Here is an 18,636-nt window from a genome sequence, read left to right as displayed (position 1 = left end):
TGGGCCTGGCCGCGCTGTGCGGGAACGCCATGCCCCGAGAGCCGGTAAGCCCCCTGCCTGCGCCTTTCCCTCGGTTCCCCGTCCCTTGCGCCCGGGTCCTGACTGTCCGACCCGCCAGCCCAGACTTCTCCAAAAGCGCTCGCGGACCGCTGGCTGGAGGGAGGCATCTCGCGCCTTGGTCAGCTCCGATGGGCCTCAGCCCGCAGCTAGCGGGAAGAGGAGTGGGGCTGAACCAGGCACGTGGCGATCAGGTCCACCTGCGCCAGGTACCAGCCGGTGCTCTCCATCCAGTCATTTGTGCTCACGAGCCCCGTGTCCTCGTCGGTAAAAGGAAGGGCAGTCCCTCACTCCCCGGGGCTCACACCGGACCACACCGCTTGCGGTGCAGGGGCGCGGAGCCTGGCACCCAGTGGGCGCTCTTTGTCCTTGGGGTCTGCTGGCACATTAGGGTGCCTTTTCTGCCTGGTTGATTCCTGATGACAGGTTTCCTTTCTTCCCTAGTGATTAGGGGAATCTTCTGGGTCTCTGAAGAGGAAAAGCTCGTTCCCCACCCTAGCGTTCAAATTAATCCCTGCCCTGTCAGCATAGCGTATAGATACAGCATATAGCATAGCGTATAGATATAGCATATCACATATCACATAGATATAGCAAAGCAAGGAGGGCCAGGGCTGGTTAAAGCCTCCGCATCCCACATGGCTGACTGCTTGGTTTGAGTCTGCCACCTGCTGGCATGAAAAACACCAGGTGCAAGTGTGTGTTTGCTCTAGATCCTGAGAAGAGAATGGAGGAAGAGGGATTGCTGTGTGGTCATCCCTCCTCCGAGGTACTTTCTCAGTCTCGCTCTCTTCCCTCCCCTCTCTGGAAAGCACGCGTCCTATAGCAAATTAAAAAGTAAATTGTGGGTGGTCGGGAAAGTCCTGACGAATTTTTGCGTAGAAAAACACATCATGGCTTTCCCGACCGCCTAATAAATGAAAGCGCGGAGGTGTTACTTCTTGGGCTATGGAAGGACATGCCTCATTCCTTGGTCCCTGATGTCTTCAGCCACCAGCCTTGACCGGTCTCAGTTCCCAGGCCCCGTTGGCTCGTCCCACTGGAAAAAGAACCCAGTCCCTTTGAGGTGGCTGCTCTAAGGCTCACAGTCTAACCCTGTCAAGTTTGGAACAGTTGCTTTGCGTCTTCCTAAAGCTTGTTTCATTAGCTCTTCTGCAAGAGCTCGGCTCCTTGTTTAAAATAACGTCCGATGGAATCCCTTAGAGTTCAGTTTTACAAAGACAAATGAGTGACTACAACTTTGCCCAAACCCAGATTACTGGCATCAAAAGACTTCTCAGGACTAGCAGTTAGCGTAATGGCTACATCGCTGGACTCCCTTGTAGTCGGCCACAGTTCGAGTCTGGACCTGGTGGCTTAAATTCACATCGGGACATATGCATGCGTGCCCAAGATCCTGAGAGGAGAATAGAGGAGAAGAGATTGCGACGTGGCCAACCCCCCTGGGGGATGATTTCTTGCTTTCTGTCTCTCTGTCTTTCTGGGGAGCGCACACACCCTATAGGAAAAATCTTCTTAAAATAAATAAATAAATAAGAGAGAGAAAGAAAAAGAAAAAAACAAAAAAACAAAAACCCCCTGCCTTCTGTTTACAAGGAGTTCGGGAACATTGAGGCTTAGAGGGATTGCTTTCGGAGTCATGTTACTGGAACTTGCTTCTGCCTAAAGTTAAATATTTGGGGTCTCAGTATATTCTTTCAAAAATGCTTTAATGATTTTTTTCTTATGAAAAGATATAAGTGGCTAACTTGAAAAGGTCAGTACAGCCTTTCCTAGGCACTGATAGTACTTTTTAAAAGAAGATAGCATGATGAAATCAAGTGCTGACGGTTTTCTACCCAGCTCACCTTTGCTTTGAAAGTTTCTCACTTGGGTATGCAATTAAGTAAAAAAGACGGTGTTTTGTCTCATTTGGCAAAGAAAGGCTTATGTTTTGCTGGCTTCAACATGACCCTTGGTTTCTTTCTCTCCTGCAGACTGTTCAGTGTGAGCCTGAACCCGGTAGGTGCACTTGGGGACTGGGGACTTTACATTGAAAGCACAGTTGGACTTTAAGGAGCCCAGATCCAGGCAAAAGATCATTGCTGACCGGGCACGGGTGAACCATTGCTTTGTTAGCCGATGCAAATAAAGAGGCAGAACTGGGGGGAGGAGAGGCAGAGGGATAAAATGGGCTGGCCTCCTGGCCAGTCAGGAGGCCCCGGGAAGGGTGCGCCTCACCATGTAGACTCACCATGTAAAGTAGAAAGTGATGCCTGCTGATGGCGGAGGGAGCTAAGTGCCACAGGAGAGAGGTCTGTTGCAGCTGGGCCCAGGAAGCAAGTGTTTTATAGAAGAGTGAGTGGGATGAGACCTGGAAGCATTTGAAGAATGGGTGGGCTTCTGCCCCAGAAATGTGGACAGGGAGGATGAACTGGAGGAAAATGGTACTAGCAAAATCTACACACATGCGCACATGCACACAGCCTCCGGGAGTGGCCTCAGCACCCTATAGACTGGGACCAGGAAGTGGTGGAGAGTATGCATCTCGGGTCAGCATCACCTCGGCTATAAACCAAGGAACGACTGGCCTGAGTCTGCAGGACGCACTGATGAGCCGTGGGGGAGGGATGGGCTAGGGAGGGTCACGTGGGGGAAAGGCATCAGACTAGGCTGGGAAATCTTTCATGGGAAATCTTTCCTTTTCCCAGGGCCATCTCCAGAGTGGTTTGTCAAACACAATCTGACCCCAGGAGACTTGAGGGACCTCCAAGTAAAACTTGTTAAAACCAGTTTTGGAGGGGAGGACTATTCCATTGTGATGAATGTGAGCTGGATCCTGCGGGCAGATGGTAAGCTTGTATCTATGCAAGAAAAGGCTGAAAGGGTCTACTAAAGCAGCAATGTGCAGACTGCATGAGGCGTTCATTCCACTCCTGGGCGTGCCTGACAGAAACACATGGATACATGCACTAAGAGCCACATGCAAGGATTTCCTAACAGCGCTGTTCCTACAACCACAACTCAGAAAGCAGTCGATGGTAAAATAAAATCCGACAGAGCACCGAGAAGGGATGGTCTGTAACTGTATGAATGAATGTTACCAACGTAAGGGGCCAGATTGAAGAGCTCATAGTTCACACCTGTGTGCATGCCTATGCTTGCCCATACCATCTGATTTCATTTACAAAAAGTGCAACAGGCACAAACGAATCTACTGGTTAGAAGTCAAAATAGTGGGGACAACCCATGATGCAGTGGTGGAGGCTGTGGGATCTCACATGGTGAGATCTCACTGTGCTATTTGAGTCCCAAGCCGGGTAGCTTGAAAACACACAGGTGCATGTCTGTGTGTGGCCAGGATCCCAAAAGAAGGGAAAAAGGACTGTGGTGGGTCCATCTTCTGAGCAGGGAGGTGATTTCTCACTTTCCCTCTCTCTCCAGTGAGCACATACAACCTTTGACGATATTTGAGAAAGGAAGAAAGAAAGAAACCAGCAGATGGCAGAATGGCTACATTGCTGGACTCCCATGTAGTTGACTAGGGTGCTAGTTTCGGACTCAATGGCTTGAAACATGCTGTGTGTGTGTGTGTGTGTGTGTGTGTATGCGCACGTGCGTGCCCCAAATCCTGAGAGAGTGGGTGTTTCTTGGCCAAGTGTGCAGTTCATCAGGGCATACACATATCTGTGCTTTTCAGTATGGGAGAAATTGGGTGAGGCCAGAGAGGATCTCCCAGCTTAGCATGAGTGCCAACATAGGCACATTACTTTGCCACTTTCTGAGTGGAGAACCACGTCCCTCTTCTGTTATTCTGTCCCGCCAGCCTTGGGTATGTAGTTTGGTGCACGGGGGCTATAGAACACTGGTGAGGTGCCCCTTCATCTCTCAGTTAATATGGTGCCTACTGAGCTTCTCCATGTAAATCCACAGGACAGCCTGGCATTTCTCCACGGTCATGCTGCAAGACAACCCATGACTGCTTTCAGTGAGCTATGTCCGGGGTCCTAACGCCCACCCCTATCTGTAGTTTTTGCTAATTTCTGCTCGTCTGTTCTTATCTCTGAGTGGCAAGCACAGAGATAAGCTGGTGACAGTTCCCACCCAGTAGGGTGTCAGAGGGTGGAGGAGGCGGGGGAGGCAGGCACAGCATCGGTGGAATCTCTGAAGGGAATAGGGCACCCTCTGACTGGGATGGGGCAGGGAAGACCTGGGGAGGAGCCCTGGTGAAGCTACTAAAAGGCAGATGATGCAGTGTGGCTCTGGGCCCATCCCTGGCATGGGTGAGCTCTTGGTTAGCTGCCGCTATAGGCTGCAGGGCCTGAGGAGCAAGAAGACGTGGAGAGGGAGGGGAAGGGAAGAAAGAGCATTCCAGGAGAAGAATCAGCAGGGATAAAGGTGCAATCCGAGCAGCAGGACCTGGCAATGACACTCAGAGGGTCTTTGTGGGCTCTTCTCAAGAGGTCCAGAATCATCTCAAGTCTAGTGAAATTTGGGCTGACCTGTGAGGAAGGAGGTCAAGCTTTGGAATATGATCTCATCTTGGCTGTGGATGAGCTTTATAAGTGTAGGCAAAGCTCCCGAAACTCCCTAAGCCCCGCTCACCCCATCTGTAAATGGGGGACCCTGGCATCTCCCTTTTAGTGCTGTTGTGACTGTGACCTAAGATGAGGCATGGAGAGCGTCTGGCATCACAATAAGTGCCAATAAACAACTGCCTTCTCACCCACCTCGGCAGCCAGCATCTGCTCTTTGAAGGCCACCAAGATCTGCGTGACAGGCAAAAGCAACTTCCATTCCTACAGCTGCGTGAGGTGCGATTACACAGAGGCCTTCCGGAGTCAGACCAGACCCTCTGGGGGCAAAGTAAGTGCTCGCAGGCCCTGGCTGGCGCTGGACACTGGGCTCTTTGTCAGGAGCACGGATGATGGGTTGCACCAAGGGGCTGGTGAGCAGCGACGACATGGAGTCTGCAGCAGGATGCCTGGGTTCAAGCCCCACTTCCGACTGCTCCTTGGCTCTGTGCCTTGGGCAGGTCAGCAAGTCTCTTGGCCTTAGTTTCCTCATCAGCAAAGTGAAGGGGGCTGGAATTCAGTTATATCCCAGCTCTGCACCGTTAACACTTGTCTGCCTCTGTGAGCTACGGGTGCTCACCATGTGGGCCCACTCCCTACGCAGACATTGGCTAGAGGCGTAAGTTTCAGCAGCAGGATCAGGAATGAAACCATCCATGAAGAGGGAGACACGGGAAGGTGCAGTTTGGGCGCTGCGTGGCATTGCGGAAACTCAGGATTCTTGTTTTGCGTTTCAGTGGGCATTCTTCTACGCAGGCTTTCCCGTGGAGCTGAACACACACTACTTCATCGGGGCCCATAATATCCCCAATGCAAATATGAATGAAGATGGCCCTTCCATGTCTGTGAACTTCACCTCACCGGGTAAACCATGTCTCTCTCCTGTTATTCTGTCTTGCTGGGCCACTGGCCTTGGGGTATGTGGTTTGGTGCACAGAGGCTGGGGAACACTGGTGAGGTGCCCTGTCATCTCTTGGTTAAGATGGTGCCTACTGAGCTTCTCCATGTACATCCACTCTTCTCCTCTGTCTCCAACAAGTCACTAGGTCTGGAAACAACGTGGGTGGGGCAAGGGCCAGATAAAGCTTTATGACCTGGAAGGTGGACTTGCCAGACCTCTTTTCTTTCCCCTACTAGAGGGTACACGCACTTGCCAGAGAGAGAGAGAAAGGGAGAAGAGAAGGCACTTTCCTTAGAGAATGGTCACGTGACGATTCCCTGTGCTTCTTCTCTCCCTCCTGTTGGGATTTTGGACATGCACGCACATGCACCTGGTGTGTTTCTCAAGCAACCAGGTCTGGGACGCAAACCATGCCATTGGCCATGTGGGATCCAGCTGCCTTGCCACCAGGCTATGGAGCTGGCCTCAGACCTCATTTTAAAGGATGGTTGGCTTCTGAGTCTTTTCTCGGGGACTGTTTTGATGAAGGCTGTATTTAAATGAGACTCTGGTTATCTTCTCACGGCAATTGATCTTCTGCTGATGATCACAATGGTAGTGTCCTAGGCGTGGTGCTGAAGGCACTGGACTCTCACATGGCCGACTGCGGTTTGGGTCCCGGACCTGGCTTGCTTTCTCACTTTCCCTCTCCCTCTCTCTCTCTCTCTGGTAAGTGTGCATGTCCTGTAGCAAATTTAAAAAGAATCCTAATGATAAATAAAATTATTTTTTTTAAAAGATAGTGTCCTATTTAAATTTGCTGTCTTCTCTGGGCTGTTCTGACAACTCGTTACAGGTGTGGTATGTGTTTGTATGTATGTACTTGTGGGCAAGGGAGTGGAGCAGAGACGCCTTTTTCTGAAATGTAAAGATTTTCATCCATATTTCCAGGCTGCTCAGACCACATAATGAAGTACCAAAAAAAGTGCATCGAGGCAGGTAGGTAAATGCAGCATTTGCTTTTATTGAAGAAACGTGGCACTTCCATCTCTTCACAGATGAAGACACTGAGGCCTAGCGGGGTGAGTTCTATATCTGAGTCGCTCAGAAGGACCCAAGACTCCTGATCCCAGTCAGCCTTGCCTGGCTCGAGCAGCCTGTGGAGGGCAGGACGGACGCGGGGTAGTCTGTAGAGGAGCAGTGGTGGCCTAGACCCATCTTGGCCCAGGCTGCGCTACAGTAGCACTGACTGGAGGCCCTTCCCACTGGGTGGGAGTCTATAAGCACTTTCACCTGCTCTGGCACCAGCACCTGCCCTGTGGTCGTGGGGACTCTGAGAACCTTGTTTAGGTTAGCAGACATGCAGGGCGAGAGTGTTACCAAAAGAATGACCTAGGAGCGTGCTCTCAGCGGGGCTCCTCTCGCACATACTAGGTTAGGAGGCACCCCTTTCTCCTTTATCTGTCCCACGTGTCCAATTTCCAGATATATGTGAACTTGGGGATCATGGGTCTGAGGGTGCTAACGAGGCCTGTGGGATTGAGGGGGTCGATCCCTCTTTTAGGCACTGTTCACCCCTAAAGGCATCTTTGTGGGCCTTGTCCGACTGAGGCGCACGGGTGCTCTTGCTGGCACAGACTGGAGTACCAAGCTGGTCCTGCCTCTCACCAGGAGAGAGCTGTAGGAACTCGGGGGGTGCCGGGGGTGTGAGGAGGCCTAGGAGTTTGACGTCAGGCCTAGACCTCAGATTCCTAAAGACAGTTGTGAGCCAGGGTCTGCAGTGGGCGTCTGTATGGGAAGCATGATTCATGCCATTATAGATCATGTTCCTGGAAATCAACTGAGTCCTTATTTGCAAGTCACATCAATGAAACGAGTGGCTTTTTCTGTCAGCTGACCTATCAGGGTGTCCTCTAAACCCGGAAGCATTTCCTTCTTTCTTTCCACCCAGTAAAGCTGGCAGATGTTCTGAGAATGAAGTTCATGGACCCAGAATGTTCTAGTTGGTCTAGTCCTGCTCCTGAATTCACCACCTTTGTAATTGTAGACATGCCTCCTCACCTGTGTCTCCTTCTCCCCATCCTGAGAGGGAAAGAAAGACCCCAGCCTTTCACTCAAAAGGGAGGTTGAACATAAAGTGAGCAAGAGGACTCCTGTGTGCCTCTTGCCACTCTCAGCCCAAGGAAGCGATTCTTAGCGAAGTGGTGACATGAAGGTCTCTGCACTTCCCTGAGCAGCAGGTGCTTTGACTCCGGGAGCAATGATAGAAAGCATGCTGCGGGGCGGAGTCCCTGTCTCTCGGATGTGCGCTCAGAATGCAGACTGGTTTTTGTAAAGCCCTTCTGGGGACTTAAAGGAGGGAAGGGGCAGCAAGGCCAACCACATGATCCTCTCTCGGTTCGCAGGAAGTCTGTGGGATCCAAACATCACAGCTTGTAAGAAGAACGAGGAGGAGGTGGAAGTGAGTTTTACTCCTCACTCACCCGGAAAGAGATACATGGTTCTCATCCTACAGGACACCATCATTGGGGATACTATGCTGGAGGTACACCTTCCCTGTCACCCCCATCGGCAGCCCCCAGCTTCTCTACCTTGTGGAGGGGAGCTCTTTTGAGACAGCACAGGACCACGGTGTATTGTCCGATAGTGCTGGGCTGTTCTCAGTAACTCCATAGAGAAAAACAAGTCCCACGGGTCTACTGGCTACGTCACTGTGACTCTAAAACCAACCACAGGGACAGCTCAGGCACATGCAGAGAGGCCTTCGCACAGGCCTGATGGCTGAAAGTCGGTTTGGGAGGAGGGGCTTAGCTGCTGGCAGTCTGACTTCTTACTCGTTGGCCCTAACTCTGGCCTGTCTCACTTAGCTGCAGCAAGACACACTAACGCGGACCTCCACAGTGATCTCGGTGACCGGGGAGAGCGAAGGGGCTGTGGTCCAGGTAGGATGAATGAGGCGCTCTGAGGAGGGGAAGGACTCTGGAAGACCGGTTGGCCCACCATTCACTGCCTTTTCATGTAAATTTTTCCAGAGAGCATGGACACTTCCCAGAGGTGGGGTAGTGAGGAACACCCCCACGGGGCACAGTCCCACAATCCCTTCTCCTCCTTTCGGGATTTTGGGTGGGCACGCACACACGTCCAGCATGTTTCAAGCCGCCAAGCCTGGGCCTCGAAACACGGTCTACCACGAGGCATCCAGCTCCGTACCCACCCCACCACCAGCTGGCCTGTTAGCCGCTCTTGTTGAGTTCTTTTAAGGATGGGGTTTCAGGCAGTGTTCTCTCCCCTCAGATTCGCTTCTGTCCGCCATGTCCACCCTGCGACGTGAACAGGGCCTCCTTCACTGCGGTGTGGACAGGGTGCAGAGAGCAAGCTGATCTCCAGTCACTGTCCCTTTCGCTGATGTTAGTGGCTGCTGACTTCCCAGAGTGCTTTTCTTTCCATGTTCTGATGCAGAGCCTGAGATGACAGAGCCAGGAGTGCCACGTTATTTCCCCTGGCCTCCACTCTATGAAGCAGGCTGCAGGGCTAAAGTCTGGGCGGCAGAGCACTGAACTGTGACGAGTGACAGCCTGTCCTCTCAGGTCCAGGGCTCCACTAGGAAGCAAGAAGTGGAACTGGAAATGCTCTCAGGTCTCTTTTTTGAGAGATTTTTGCCATAGGGCACATGCACCCACCAGAGAGAGCGAGAAATCACTCAGGGGGAGATGACCATGCTGCTTATCCAGTCTCACTGGATTTTGGGCACGCATACACAAGAACCCGATGTGTTTCAAACTGCGGGGTCCGGGACTTGAACCACAGTCAACCACATGGGAGTCTAGCATCTTAGCCACTATGCCACCTGCTGGCTCCACCTCAGGTCTCTTTAACCTCTGCATTTATGATGTGGAAGCAGGGGATCCCAGTTGGACACGGCCACATCCAAGGGTAAGGTGCTTCTGCTCTTCCTCCCCAGAGCATGAAGGCAGAGCGTACACTGGAGGGAGTGACACCGCCAGCATACTGCAAAAGCACCTCTTTGAAAGGACTGTGGACTTTTTTTTTTGGAGAGATTTTCACTGTAGGGCGCGTGCCCTCGCCAGACAGAGAGAGACATAGAGACAGAAAGCGAGAAATCACCCCCCAGGGGGGATGGTCACGCCACAATCCCTTCTCCATTCTCCCCTCGGGATCTTGGGCACGCACGCACACGCACCCGGCGTGAGTTTTAAGCCACCAGGTCCGGGACACGAACCGCGGTCGACTACGTGGGAGTCCAGCGACATAGCCATTACGCTAACTGCTGGTTCCCGACTTTTTTTTTTTTTTTCCCGAGAGAGATTTTTGCTATAAGGGAATTTGTGCTTACTGGAAAAACAGAAACAGAAAGTGAGAAATCACCCCCAGGGGGGACGGCCATGCCGCAATCCCTTCTCCTCCATTCTCTTCTCAGGGTTTTGGACACACGCACCTGGTATAAGTTTGAGCCACCGGTTTGGGACTTGAACCACAGTCGACTACATGGGAGTCCAGCAACACAGCCATTATGCCATCTGCTGGTCCCACCGTGAACTTTCTTAACATGGGCTCATCTGCCTGGAAGGGCAGACTGCAGCAGTAGGAGCGACCGCTGTTCCTAGAGGGACGTTTGTTTACGTATTAGGGTGCAGCCTCCCTTTTAGATATGGACAGCCTGTCTGTAACACGTGCAGGTCACCCGCAGTCTCAGAGGTATTTCGACCATGAGCATTGGTTTGGATTTGGGGACTTGGTTATATTAGTGTGACCAAGGCAGGTTTGTGTCTGTGACAATGATGGGAGTAGGGCTGAAACCAGGAAAAATGGCCGAGGAGTTGTGTCACAAGCAGGGATGACGCAGAGCTGTGCTGTGGGGCGTGGCGCCAACATCCAGGTCTCTCGTCCCTGCAGCTGACCCCCTACTTCCCCACTTGTGGCAACGACTGCATCCGCCGCAGAGGTGCTGTCCTGCTCTGCCCACCCACAACCGCCCACCCTGCTCCAGGCAGCAGTAAGTACCCAGTCACTTCCCGGTGTGACCACACAGCTCTGGGCAGGGAGGGTCCAACCATCCCTGCCGCCAGTCCGTATGTGGCAGGTGTGTGTGGAGTGGGGAGGAGAGTGAGAGGTCCCTGCTGGCGTGTGCTGTGCTGAGGAGCACGGAAAGTCACCTAGGCTGGCCCAGAGCCCAGAGCCTGAGGAAGGATGAGGCTTTCCTTCCTTTGTGACACGGCCCTTTTGTAGAGCAGCGTATACAGAAGGGGGCACCAACATGCCTGAGGATGATGTCCAAAGAACACAGGGTCTGCAGGGAAAGCCAGCGGCAGCCAAGGCCGGGCACTGGCCTTCCACTGCATTTGCTGCTCGTATCTGTCCCGGCGGCCCTGACCCAGCTGTCACCGTGGCTTGACGTGGTCACAGGGCCAATATTTGCATAACAAATTAGGAACACGGGCACCGAAAGCCAAGTTGCATCAGTACCTGAGACAGCGTGTCCTGGGAAAGGCCGCTCTGCATGTAGACATGTGTCCGTTAGTTCATAGATAAGCAAATCAGGCTTCAGAAACTAGTTCAGGGGTGGGGTCAAGAGCTGGAAGGTGTTAGTCTTAGGCTTTCAGTCAAATGAACCGAAGTCAGCCCAGGTGCCTGCCAGTGCCTTCAGGACTCTTGAGCTCTCTGGGGCGCCCGTACTTCAGTCTAACAGCCTGGAGACTCCGCTGCCCACGGGCTCTGCGTATGTAAGCAAATGCAGCCAGAATAACAGTGATGCCTTGAAGAGTCAAAAACCCAATCTGAGCTCTGGTTGTCAGTGAAAATGCCCATGTGGATAAGGAGTAAGGAGATTTTAGAGGACCGTTTCCCCCCCGCCCCAGCTGCCAGAGGGGGGTGTACTTGCTAGAGACACAGGGAGGGGGGAGAGGGAGAAAGCACCCCCCAATGGAGCACGATCACACTGCAGTCCAATCTCATCCATATCTCCATCCTATCAGGATCTGGGGCATGCACGCATACACGCACCCGGCATGGTTTTCAAGCCACCAGGTGGGATTCAAACTGTGGTCGGCCGTGTGGAATCCAGCAACCCTAATCGCTAAGCCATGGAGCTGTCCCAAGGGCTGTTCTTAACCTAAGTCCCATATCCTTTTCCAGAATGTAATGAAAGACCTAGATACTACATCATCAGCAGACTCCCCAAAGATCTTCTGCCCTTTGACTTTAAAGGGAGATGAACTTCTACAAAGTAGAGAGAGAAAAAAAAATCTTAGTTCTCAAGTAGGAGATGAGCGAGTGTGGTTTGGTTTTGCCAAAGGTAAATGAGCTTTATTTTTTTCCAGACAGAAGCGTGCTTGGAGACTGGCTGTCTCTCCTCCTCCTGTCTCTGCTGGCGGCCGTGTGGGTGTTGGCGGTTGGGGTCTACCTAATGTGGAGGCACGGTAAGGGTTTCAATTCTTGAAGGTGTCCTAATGAGGAAGTGACATTCTGAATCTTTGAAAGGGAGATTACTCCAGGGGTGGCCACATGCTGGCACTTCCCAGAGTTTGGCTCACATCTGCAGGCTGCTGGGTAAAAACGGGGTCAGGACTTGAGACCTGGTGACTACCACCTGTTTTATTTTAACTCTGAGGCATCTACAGGTACTGAAATGGGCAAAAGGCTGATTTTTTTTAAAAATTGCATTTTACCTCTATGTTAGTTCTTACTTTTGAAAACCAGTTTCTTAAGAAAGAAGAATGACATTCACTTGGCTTCATGTGCTAAGGTCTTAGCCGACCCTAACGCACTGAGGGTTTGAATACAGAAATCAGAGTGTTTCTCGAGATGCACAACTAGAGACAGCCCGTTAGAAACCTCTGGTTCGCCTCGTCTCTGCAGGTAGGAAAGGAAACACAAACACACCCTGTAAGTCGCAGGCAGAACAGGATGAACTGCAAGTCCTTTCTAAGCTAAGAAAGCCACGTGAACTGCTGCCTGAGGAATGCTTCTGTTTGGGGATGCTGTCTGGCCCGTGTCCATGACGGTGGTTCATACACGGTTTCTGTTTACCAGTACGGTCTAAATCAGGTTCCAGGAAGTACCAGGGGCTGAAACAAGGCACCACTTAACTTGATGGAACTAGAAAGAGGCTCCACCTGCAGGCAGAAGAGGGTACAAGCAGTGATCGAGCCGACCGACTGCACATGTGATGTGACATGCAGAGGTCCACTGTCCCTGTCCACACACATCACAAAAAGTACTGAAGGCGCAACTCGCCCCGAACCAAGATCCTTAAACCTACACAGTATTTTTTTGCCTTAGGATGCATACCAGAGAGACAGACAGTGAGAGGGAAAATGAGAAATACCCCTGTGGGGATGGCCACACCACAATCTCTTTTCCTCTGTTTTCCCAGGATTTGGGGCATGTACACACATGCACCTGGCATGATTTGAGGCTGCTGGGTCTGGGATTTGAACCATGGTCAGCCAAGTGGGAGTCCAGCAATGTAACCATTACGCCATCTGCTGGCCCCAAACCTAAACCATTTCTACAAATTTATCAGAAAAGAGGCTTGATGGAGAGGACTGATTTAAAAGTAGGGATTCAGAAATGTACATCTTTGGAAATGTCCAAAAGGATATCAGGGAGACTTTTCCCATCTGTTCGGCATCCCAGGATGCTGGTGCTCACTCAGCTGCCCTGCCTAGAAGGGATCGTTTCTCAGTGATGCTTTGTACTAGAGTGAGGGCCTGTTGGCTGCCCACAGATAACTCATCCCTCTCTCCCCCGACAGAACGGATCAAGAAGGCGTCCTTTCCTTCTCCCACCCTGCTGCCCTCCATCAGGGTCCTGGTGGTTTACCCACCTGAGGTGTGTTTCCTTCACACCATTTGTCCCTTCACTGAATTCCTCCAAAACCACTGCAGAAGTGAGGTCATCCTTGAAAAGTGGCAGAGAAAGAAGATCGCCGACATGGGCCCGGTGCAGTGGCTCACCGCTCAGAAGCAAGCAGCGGACAGAGTCATCTTCCTTCTTTCCAATGAGGCCAGCGCCGTGTGTGAGGGCCCCTGCGGCAAGAGCGAGGGCAGCCCTGGTGAGAACTCTCAAGACCTGTTCCCCCTCGCCTTTAACCTTTTCTGCAGTGACCTAAGAAGCCAGGCTCAGCTGCACAAATACATGGTGGTCTACTTCAGAGAGGCTGACCCCCAAGACGACCACAGCGCACTCAGCGTCTGCCCCCAGTACCGCCTCATGGAGGACGCCACTGCTTTCTGCAAGGGACTTCATGTCAAGCAGCCTGTGTCAGCAGGGCGAAGGTCACCAGCCTGCCACAGCAGCTGCTGCTCCTTGTAGCCCACTCAAGAGAAGCAAGAGACCTTGAAGCCTTCCTGCCCCTCCTTCCAGGAGGACAAGCACGTGGGATGACCCTGCAGTATATGGGTCCTCGTAGGGAGGGTGACGAGCACACCACTTGAGCAATGGGAACTGAGCGTACATACCTTAGTCTGGTAATCAGACTTTTAGGCCGGTAAAATTGTTACAGGGCCAGCCCTGTAGCCCAATGGTCCAGTGCTGTACGGAGGAAACTGGATCCCACAGGACTGAACAGATTAAAGTCTTGGTCCTGAGGGCACAGAAGACTGCCAGCTTGTGTGTGCCCAGGATCCTAACAGGAGAGTTGGTGGAAAAAGGACCATGGCCTGACTAGGCCCCATTGGGGGATATTTCTAATTTCTTGCTTTCATGCCTTCTGACATTATATATATATGTGTGTGTGTGTGTGTGTGTATATATATATGAAGGCTAGTAGATGGCATGGTGGCTAAGGCACTGGACTCACACATAGTCAACCACAGTTCAAGTCCCAGATCCGGTAGCTTGAAACTCACACTGGGCACATGTGTGTCTGTGCCCAAAATCCCAAGAGGAGAATGGAGAAGGGAGTGTGCCATGGCCATCCTCCCAGGGGGCGATTTCTCCCTTTCTGTCTCTGTCTCTCTCGTGAATACACATACTCTATAGCAAAAAATCTCTCAAAAATAATGATAATCAAGAAAATTAAATAAATAATTCTTAAATGAGACCAGAAGATGTCATAATGGTTACATCACTGGACTCCCACATAGTTGACCATGGTTCAAGTCCCAGACCGGTGACTTAAAACTAGGCCGGGCACCTGTGCATGTGTGCCCCAAATCCTGAGAGAATGGAGGGGAAGGGATTGTCTTGTGACCAATCCCCTGAGGGAATGATTTCTTGGTTTCTGTCTCTCTGTCTCTCTGGTGAGTATCCATGCCCTGTAGCAAGAATCTCTTTTAAAAAAAAATCTTAGGGGACCAGCAGTTAGCGTAATGGCGAGCGCACGCGCCCTACAGCAAAAACCTCTCCAAAAAAAGAAAAAAAAATCTTAAAAAAAAAAAAAAGATGGAGGCCAGCCAATGGTGTCACGGCTTAGGCAGCTGGGTCCTGCATCTATGTGTGCTGGAACCAGCAGCTTGAAAAACATGCTGGAAATAGCCAGAGTAGTTGTGCAGTGAAAGCCAGAACCGGTTTACAAGAACCGCAGCAACTGCTGGGGGTTCTAGCAACTGCAGTCATGTCTAATATGTCCAAAACGGATGGGCCACCCCAGCCATGAGAGGGAAGAACTGTGTGGCCATCGCTGCAGACAGGCGCTTCAGAATCCAGGTGCAGGTGGTGACCACAGACTTTCAGAATATCTTTCCCATGGGTGACCGTCTGTACATCGGCCTGGCTGGGCTCACCACTGAAGTCCAGTTGCCCAGCACCTCAAGTTCCAGCTGAACCTGTATGAAGTGAAGGAGGGCTGGCAGATCAAGCCTGAACCCTCACGAGCATAGAGGCCAACCTCCTCTGTCAGACCACACTGAGCCAGGCACTGCTGGCTGGGCCCCGAAGACCTTTAAGCTCTTCATTTGCTCTCTGGACCTCCTCGGCTGCCCCATGGTGACTGATGTGGTCAGTGGCACCTGCTCCAAACCAGTGTACAGGGTGTGTGAGTCCCCGAGAGCCCAACATGACCCAGGATACCTGTTTGAAAACACCTCCCAGGCCATGCTGAATGCAGTAGACAGGACACAGTGTCTAGCAGGAGCGTTGTCATCCATGTCATTGAGGACAACATCATTACCAGGACACTGAAGGCCAGAATGGACTAGCCCTCTTTCCAAAACCCACTTTTGTTTGTTTGTTTTAAATAAAATAGCCTTTCTTTAAAGGGAAACAAAACAAAACAAAACAAAACATGGTGGGCCTATGTGCACGTGTGCCCGAAATCCCAAAAGGAGATGGAGAAGGGATTGCTCATGACTATCCCCTGTAGAGGGTGATTTCTCACTTCCTCTCTCTGACTCTCTTTCCAGTAAGTGTATGAGCACTCTGGCAAATGAAAAAAAAAAAAAAAATCTGAAGTTAAAAAAATAGAAAAATTGCCACAAATACCACTAACTACTGTAGCATTAACTAAGCATTGAAACCAAGCTTATAATTGCAAAGCTAAATCGATTTCTTGTCTCAAAATCAAGAATAACTGTAACTAAAAACTATAACCAACCTGATATGGGGTAATAAGGCATTTTCCAGCCTTCTATCTGTACTATAGGTAGACGTATTTAGCTCTATAAGTCTAACTACCACATACTAAATTTAAGAAGCCCTCACTCAGTAAGTTTCTTGGGTATAAAACCCTCTATTACAAACACAAATCTTTCACTTTTGAGGCAAATAGGGAGTGACAAGTGAGCCCCTCTTTTAACTGACTAGATGCCCTAACAAACGAGGAGCTATGGGTCATTCGGTACATGCATGGGGTCTTCCCTCCAAACTACACTCATGCCTCTAGCATGTGCATCGGTTTCAGATGGAGGGTTGGTACAATGTCTGTATTTGTAGATTGTCCTTAAAGGACCATGTCACTCCTAATACATGTCTTATAGATTAAACAAACACCAAAATAAAACATCAAAGTGGAAACTCACCATGCCTGGCTTCACAGGCAAACACCTGGCAATGGCTCAGGTGTACTTTTAATGTGGTAAAGCCCACTTGGCGTGATTAGTTTTCACGGTGTTTACAGATGCTGGGACAGAAGATGGACATGGCTGATGTCAAAATGGACTAGAAACCAACTTCTGGATGAACACCCATCAGTTACAGAAGCAATATTCTGTTACAGGAAGAACTGTTATAACAGTAATATAACAAGCTTTCGAAAAAAGGTAACTTACAAAAACGGGTACTAAATTAATGTTGAGACAGTCCAGAAACAAAATCAGTATTATATAAATTAATTTTATTAGAAAACTTAAAAAAACCAAACATATAATTTTCAGATTGAAGGCACACATCCCAAATAGCACAGGTAGAGCATCCCTAGTCTAAAAATGGGAAATCCAAAACGCCCCCAAAATCTGAAACGTGTTGAGTACTGACATAACACCAAGTGGAAATGTCCAAACCTGACCATCAAAACACTGTAATACAAAAATATTCTATAAAATGACCTTCGGGCTATATGGATCCTATCCCCAACATATATTGTGTATATACAAATATTCTATAATTAAAAATAATTTCCAAATCCAAACCCTTTCTGATCCTAAGCTCGTTGGATGAGGGATACTCATCCCCCTATTAGTTTAAATGGGGTTTTTCTTTGTTCCCCACCTACTCCTATCTATGCATCCCTCTGTGTCCTAAGACTTCTTCCTACATTCCGTTCTCACCTCCATTTTTTTTTTTTTTTTGCTATGGGGTGCATGTGCTCACCAGAAAGACAGAGACAGAGAGACAAAGTGAGAAATCATCCGCCGGCGGAATGGCCACACTGCAATCCCTCCCCCTCCATTTTCCTCTAGGATCTTGGATACACACGCCCGGCATGAGTTTAAGCCGCCAGGTCCAGGACTTGAACTGCAGTCAACTACATGGGAGTCCAGTGACATAGCCATTACGCCATCTGCTGGTCCCTCACCTACATTTCTTATCTATCCCTACTTCCGTCTTTGCTCCAGCCACACCCCAGCTCCAGTCCTGGTTAGTAAGATGGTGGAAGCAGGTGCATCCTCCTGCCCATGCAGTTCTCGGAGCCCAGTGGTGCTCACTGACTGGCTCCTGGCTGTAGGTAATGCCTTTTCTCCCCTGACCAGGGGCTTTGCCAGGGCCAGGACCACCAGTGACAACAGCTGTCTGTAGAATTCAGATTTTGCTTTAGAATGCTCCCAGGCTAATGTCAGCTGATCATAATGAACGTTAAGAATTCCAAAAGTGCTCACCTCGTTTTTCAGGCAAAGGACAACTGAGGGCTCAGTGGCAAGTGAGTAACCATGGCAGTCACTGTGTTTATCTGCACCAACGCAAGCTCACAACCCTAAATCACACCCATGTCATTTCTCGTTCGCTTGAAGAAGGAAACAAGGTCTCCTTTTCAGCTTCTGTTCAGTCTTGGTCCAATGATAAATGTTTTCTTTCCCCAAACCCACCCTGGAGCACGGGGGGTAACAAAAGCCAGTCAGCCTAACCTTTGATCTTTGCCAGTGCAAACCTAGAAGTACACGGGCTCCCATCTTTTGTATAATCTAACAGAAAATGAGAAAACTTTTTTTGGAATTCAAAACACATGAGTCACATTATAACATGCATGTGACTAAGCTGACGACGTGCGATTCTAACTGCTGTGTTAGCCAAGAGGGAAACGGGCAGGGCCTCGGTCACACCCACCCTCGCTCGTGGCTGCAGGATGCTCACACCTCAGCAGAAATGCAGGGTTCCCCAGCATGGAAACGCTCAACGGCAATGTCGTCTGTCAGTAGGGAGGTTAGGAGACCCTGAGGAGTGTTTGCAACCGATGGGTAAGTTCGTATTTATTCTTCAATGTCCTACAAAAAGCAGCTTGTCACTTCAAACCAGTCGTACCCTCGACACAAAGTTGAAATTCATTTATTTTCCGGGAAATACAGGCATCTAGGTCAGTAAGTTCAAATGCGCATGTTCCGTGTGAGCCTTCTATCCCGGGGCTCTGGTCTCCGGCAGCACCTCTCTGCAGCCTCACCACACGAAGGCCGCCCGCTCCCGCAGCATGCGCACGCCGAAGCGCTGCCACTCTCGCTGGTAGATCCACAGCTCCCGCGTCGTCGCCAAGCCGGC

The 18,636-nt window shown here is 50.5% G+C and overlaps 1 protein-coding gene and 1 pseudogene across 1 annotated transcript; both read left to right on the top strand.

Moving 5' to 3' along the window:
* Positions 1–6: 6 nt before the first annotated feature.
* Positions 7–14,244, top strand: IL17RB (interleukin 17 receptor B). The gene is made up of 11 exons (XM_014584488.2): positions 7–44; positions 2,034–2,058; positions 2,748–2,888; positions 4,775–4,902; positions 5,348–5,474; positions 6,442–6,489; positions 7,896–8,035; positions 8,358–8,432; positions 10,405–10,504; positions 11,829–11,927; positions 13,265–14,244. Exons 1-11 carry the CDS (start codon positions 30–32, stop codon positions 13,822–13,824), a joined length of 1,458 nt encoding a protein of 485 aa, XP_014439974.1. The 5' UTR covers positions 7–29; the 3' UTR covers positions 13,825–14,244.
* A 602-nt stretch (positions 14,245–14,846) lies between these two features.
* On the top strand, positions 14,847–15,731 carry LOC102481696 (proteasome subunit beta type-3 pseudogene; annotated as a pseudogene).
* The last annotated feature ends 2,905 nt before the right edge of the window (positions 15,732–18,636 follow it).

Source organism: Tupaia chinensis, unplaced genomic scaffold (assembly GCF_000334495.1).
Source record: "Tupaia chinensis unplaced genomic scaffold, TupChi_1.0 Scaffold147003_1, whole genome shotgun sequence".
In the NCBI taxonomy this organism is placed as follows: Eukaryota; Metazoa; Chordata; class Mammalia; order Scandentia; family Tupaiidae; genus Tupaia; species Tupaia belangeri.
Note: the sequence above shows the minus strand (reverse complement) of the source record. Positions and strands in the feature narration are given on the sequence as shown.

Coding starts and splice junctions, on each gene's coding strand:
- IL17RB (XM_014584488.2), top strand. Junction 5,475..6,441: donor TGTGAACTTCACCTCACCGG/GTAAACCATGTC, acceptor CCATATTTCCAG/GCTGCTCAGACCACATAATG. Junction 6,490..7,895: donor AAAAAAGTGCATCGAGGCAG/GTAGGTAAATGC, acceptor CTCGGTTCGCAG/GAAGTCTGTGGGATCCAAAC.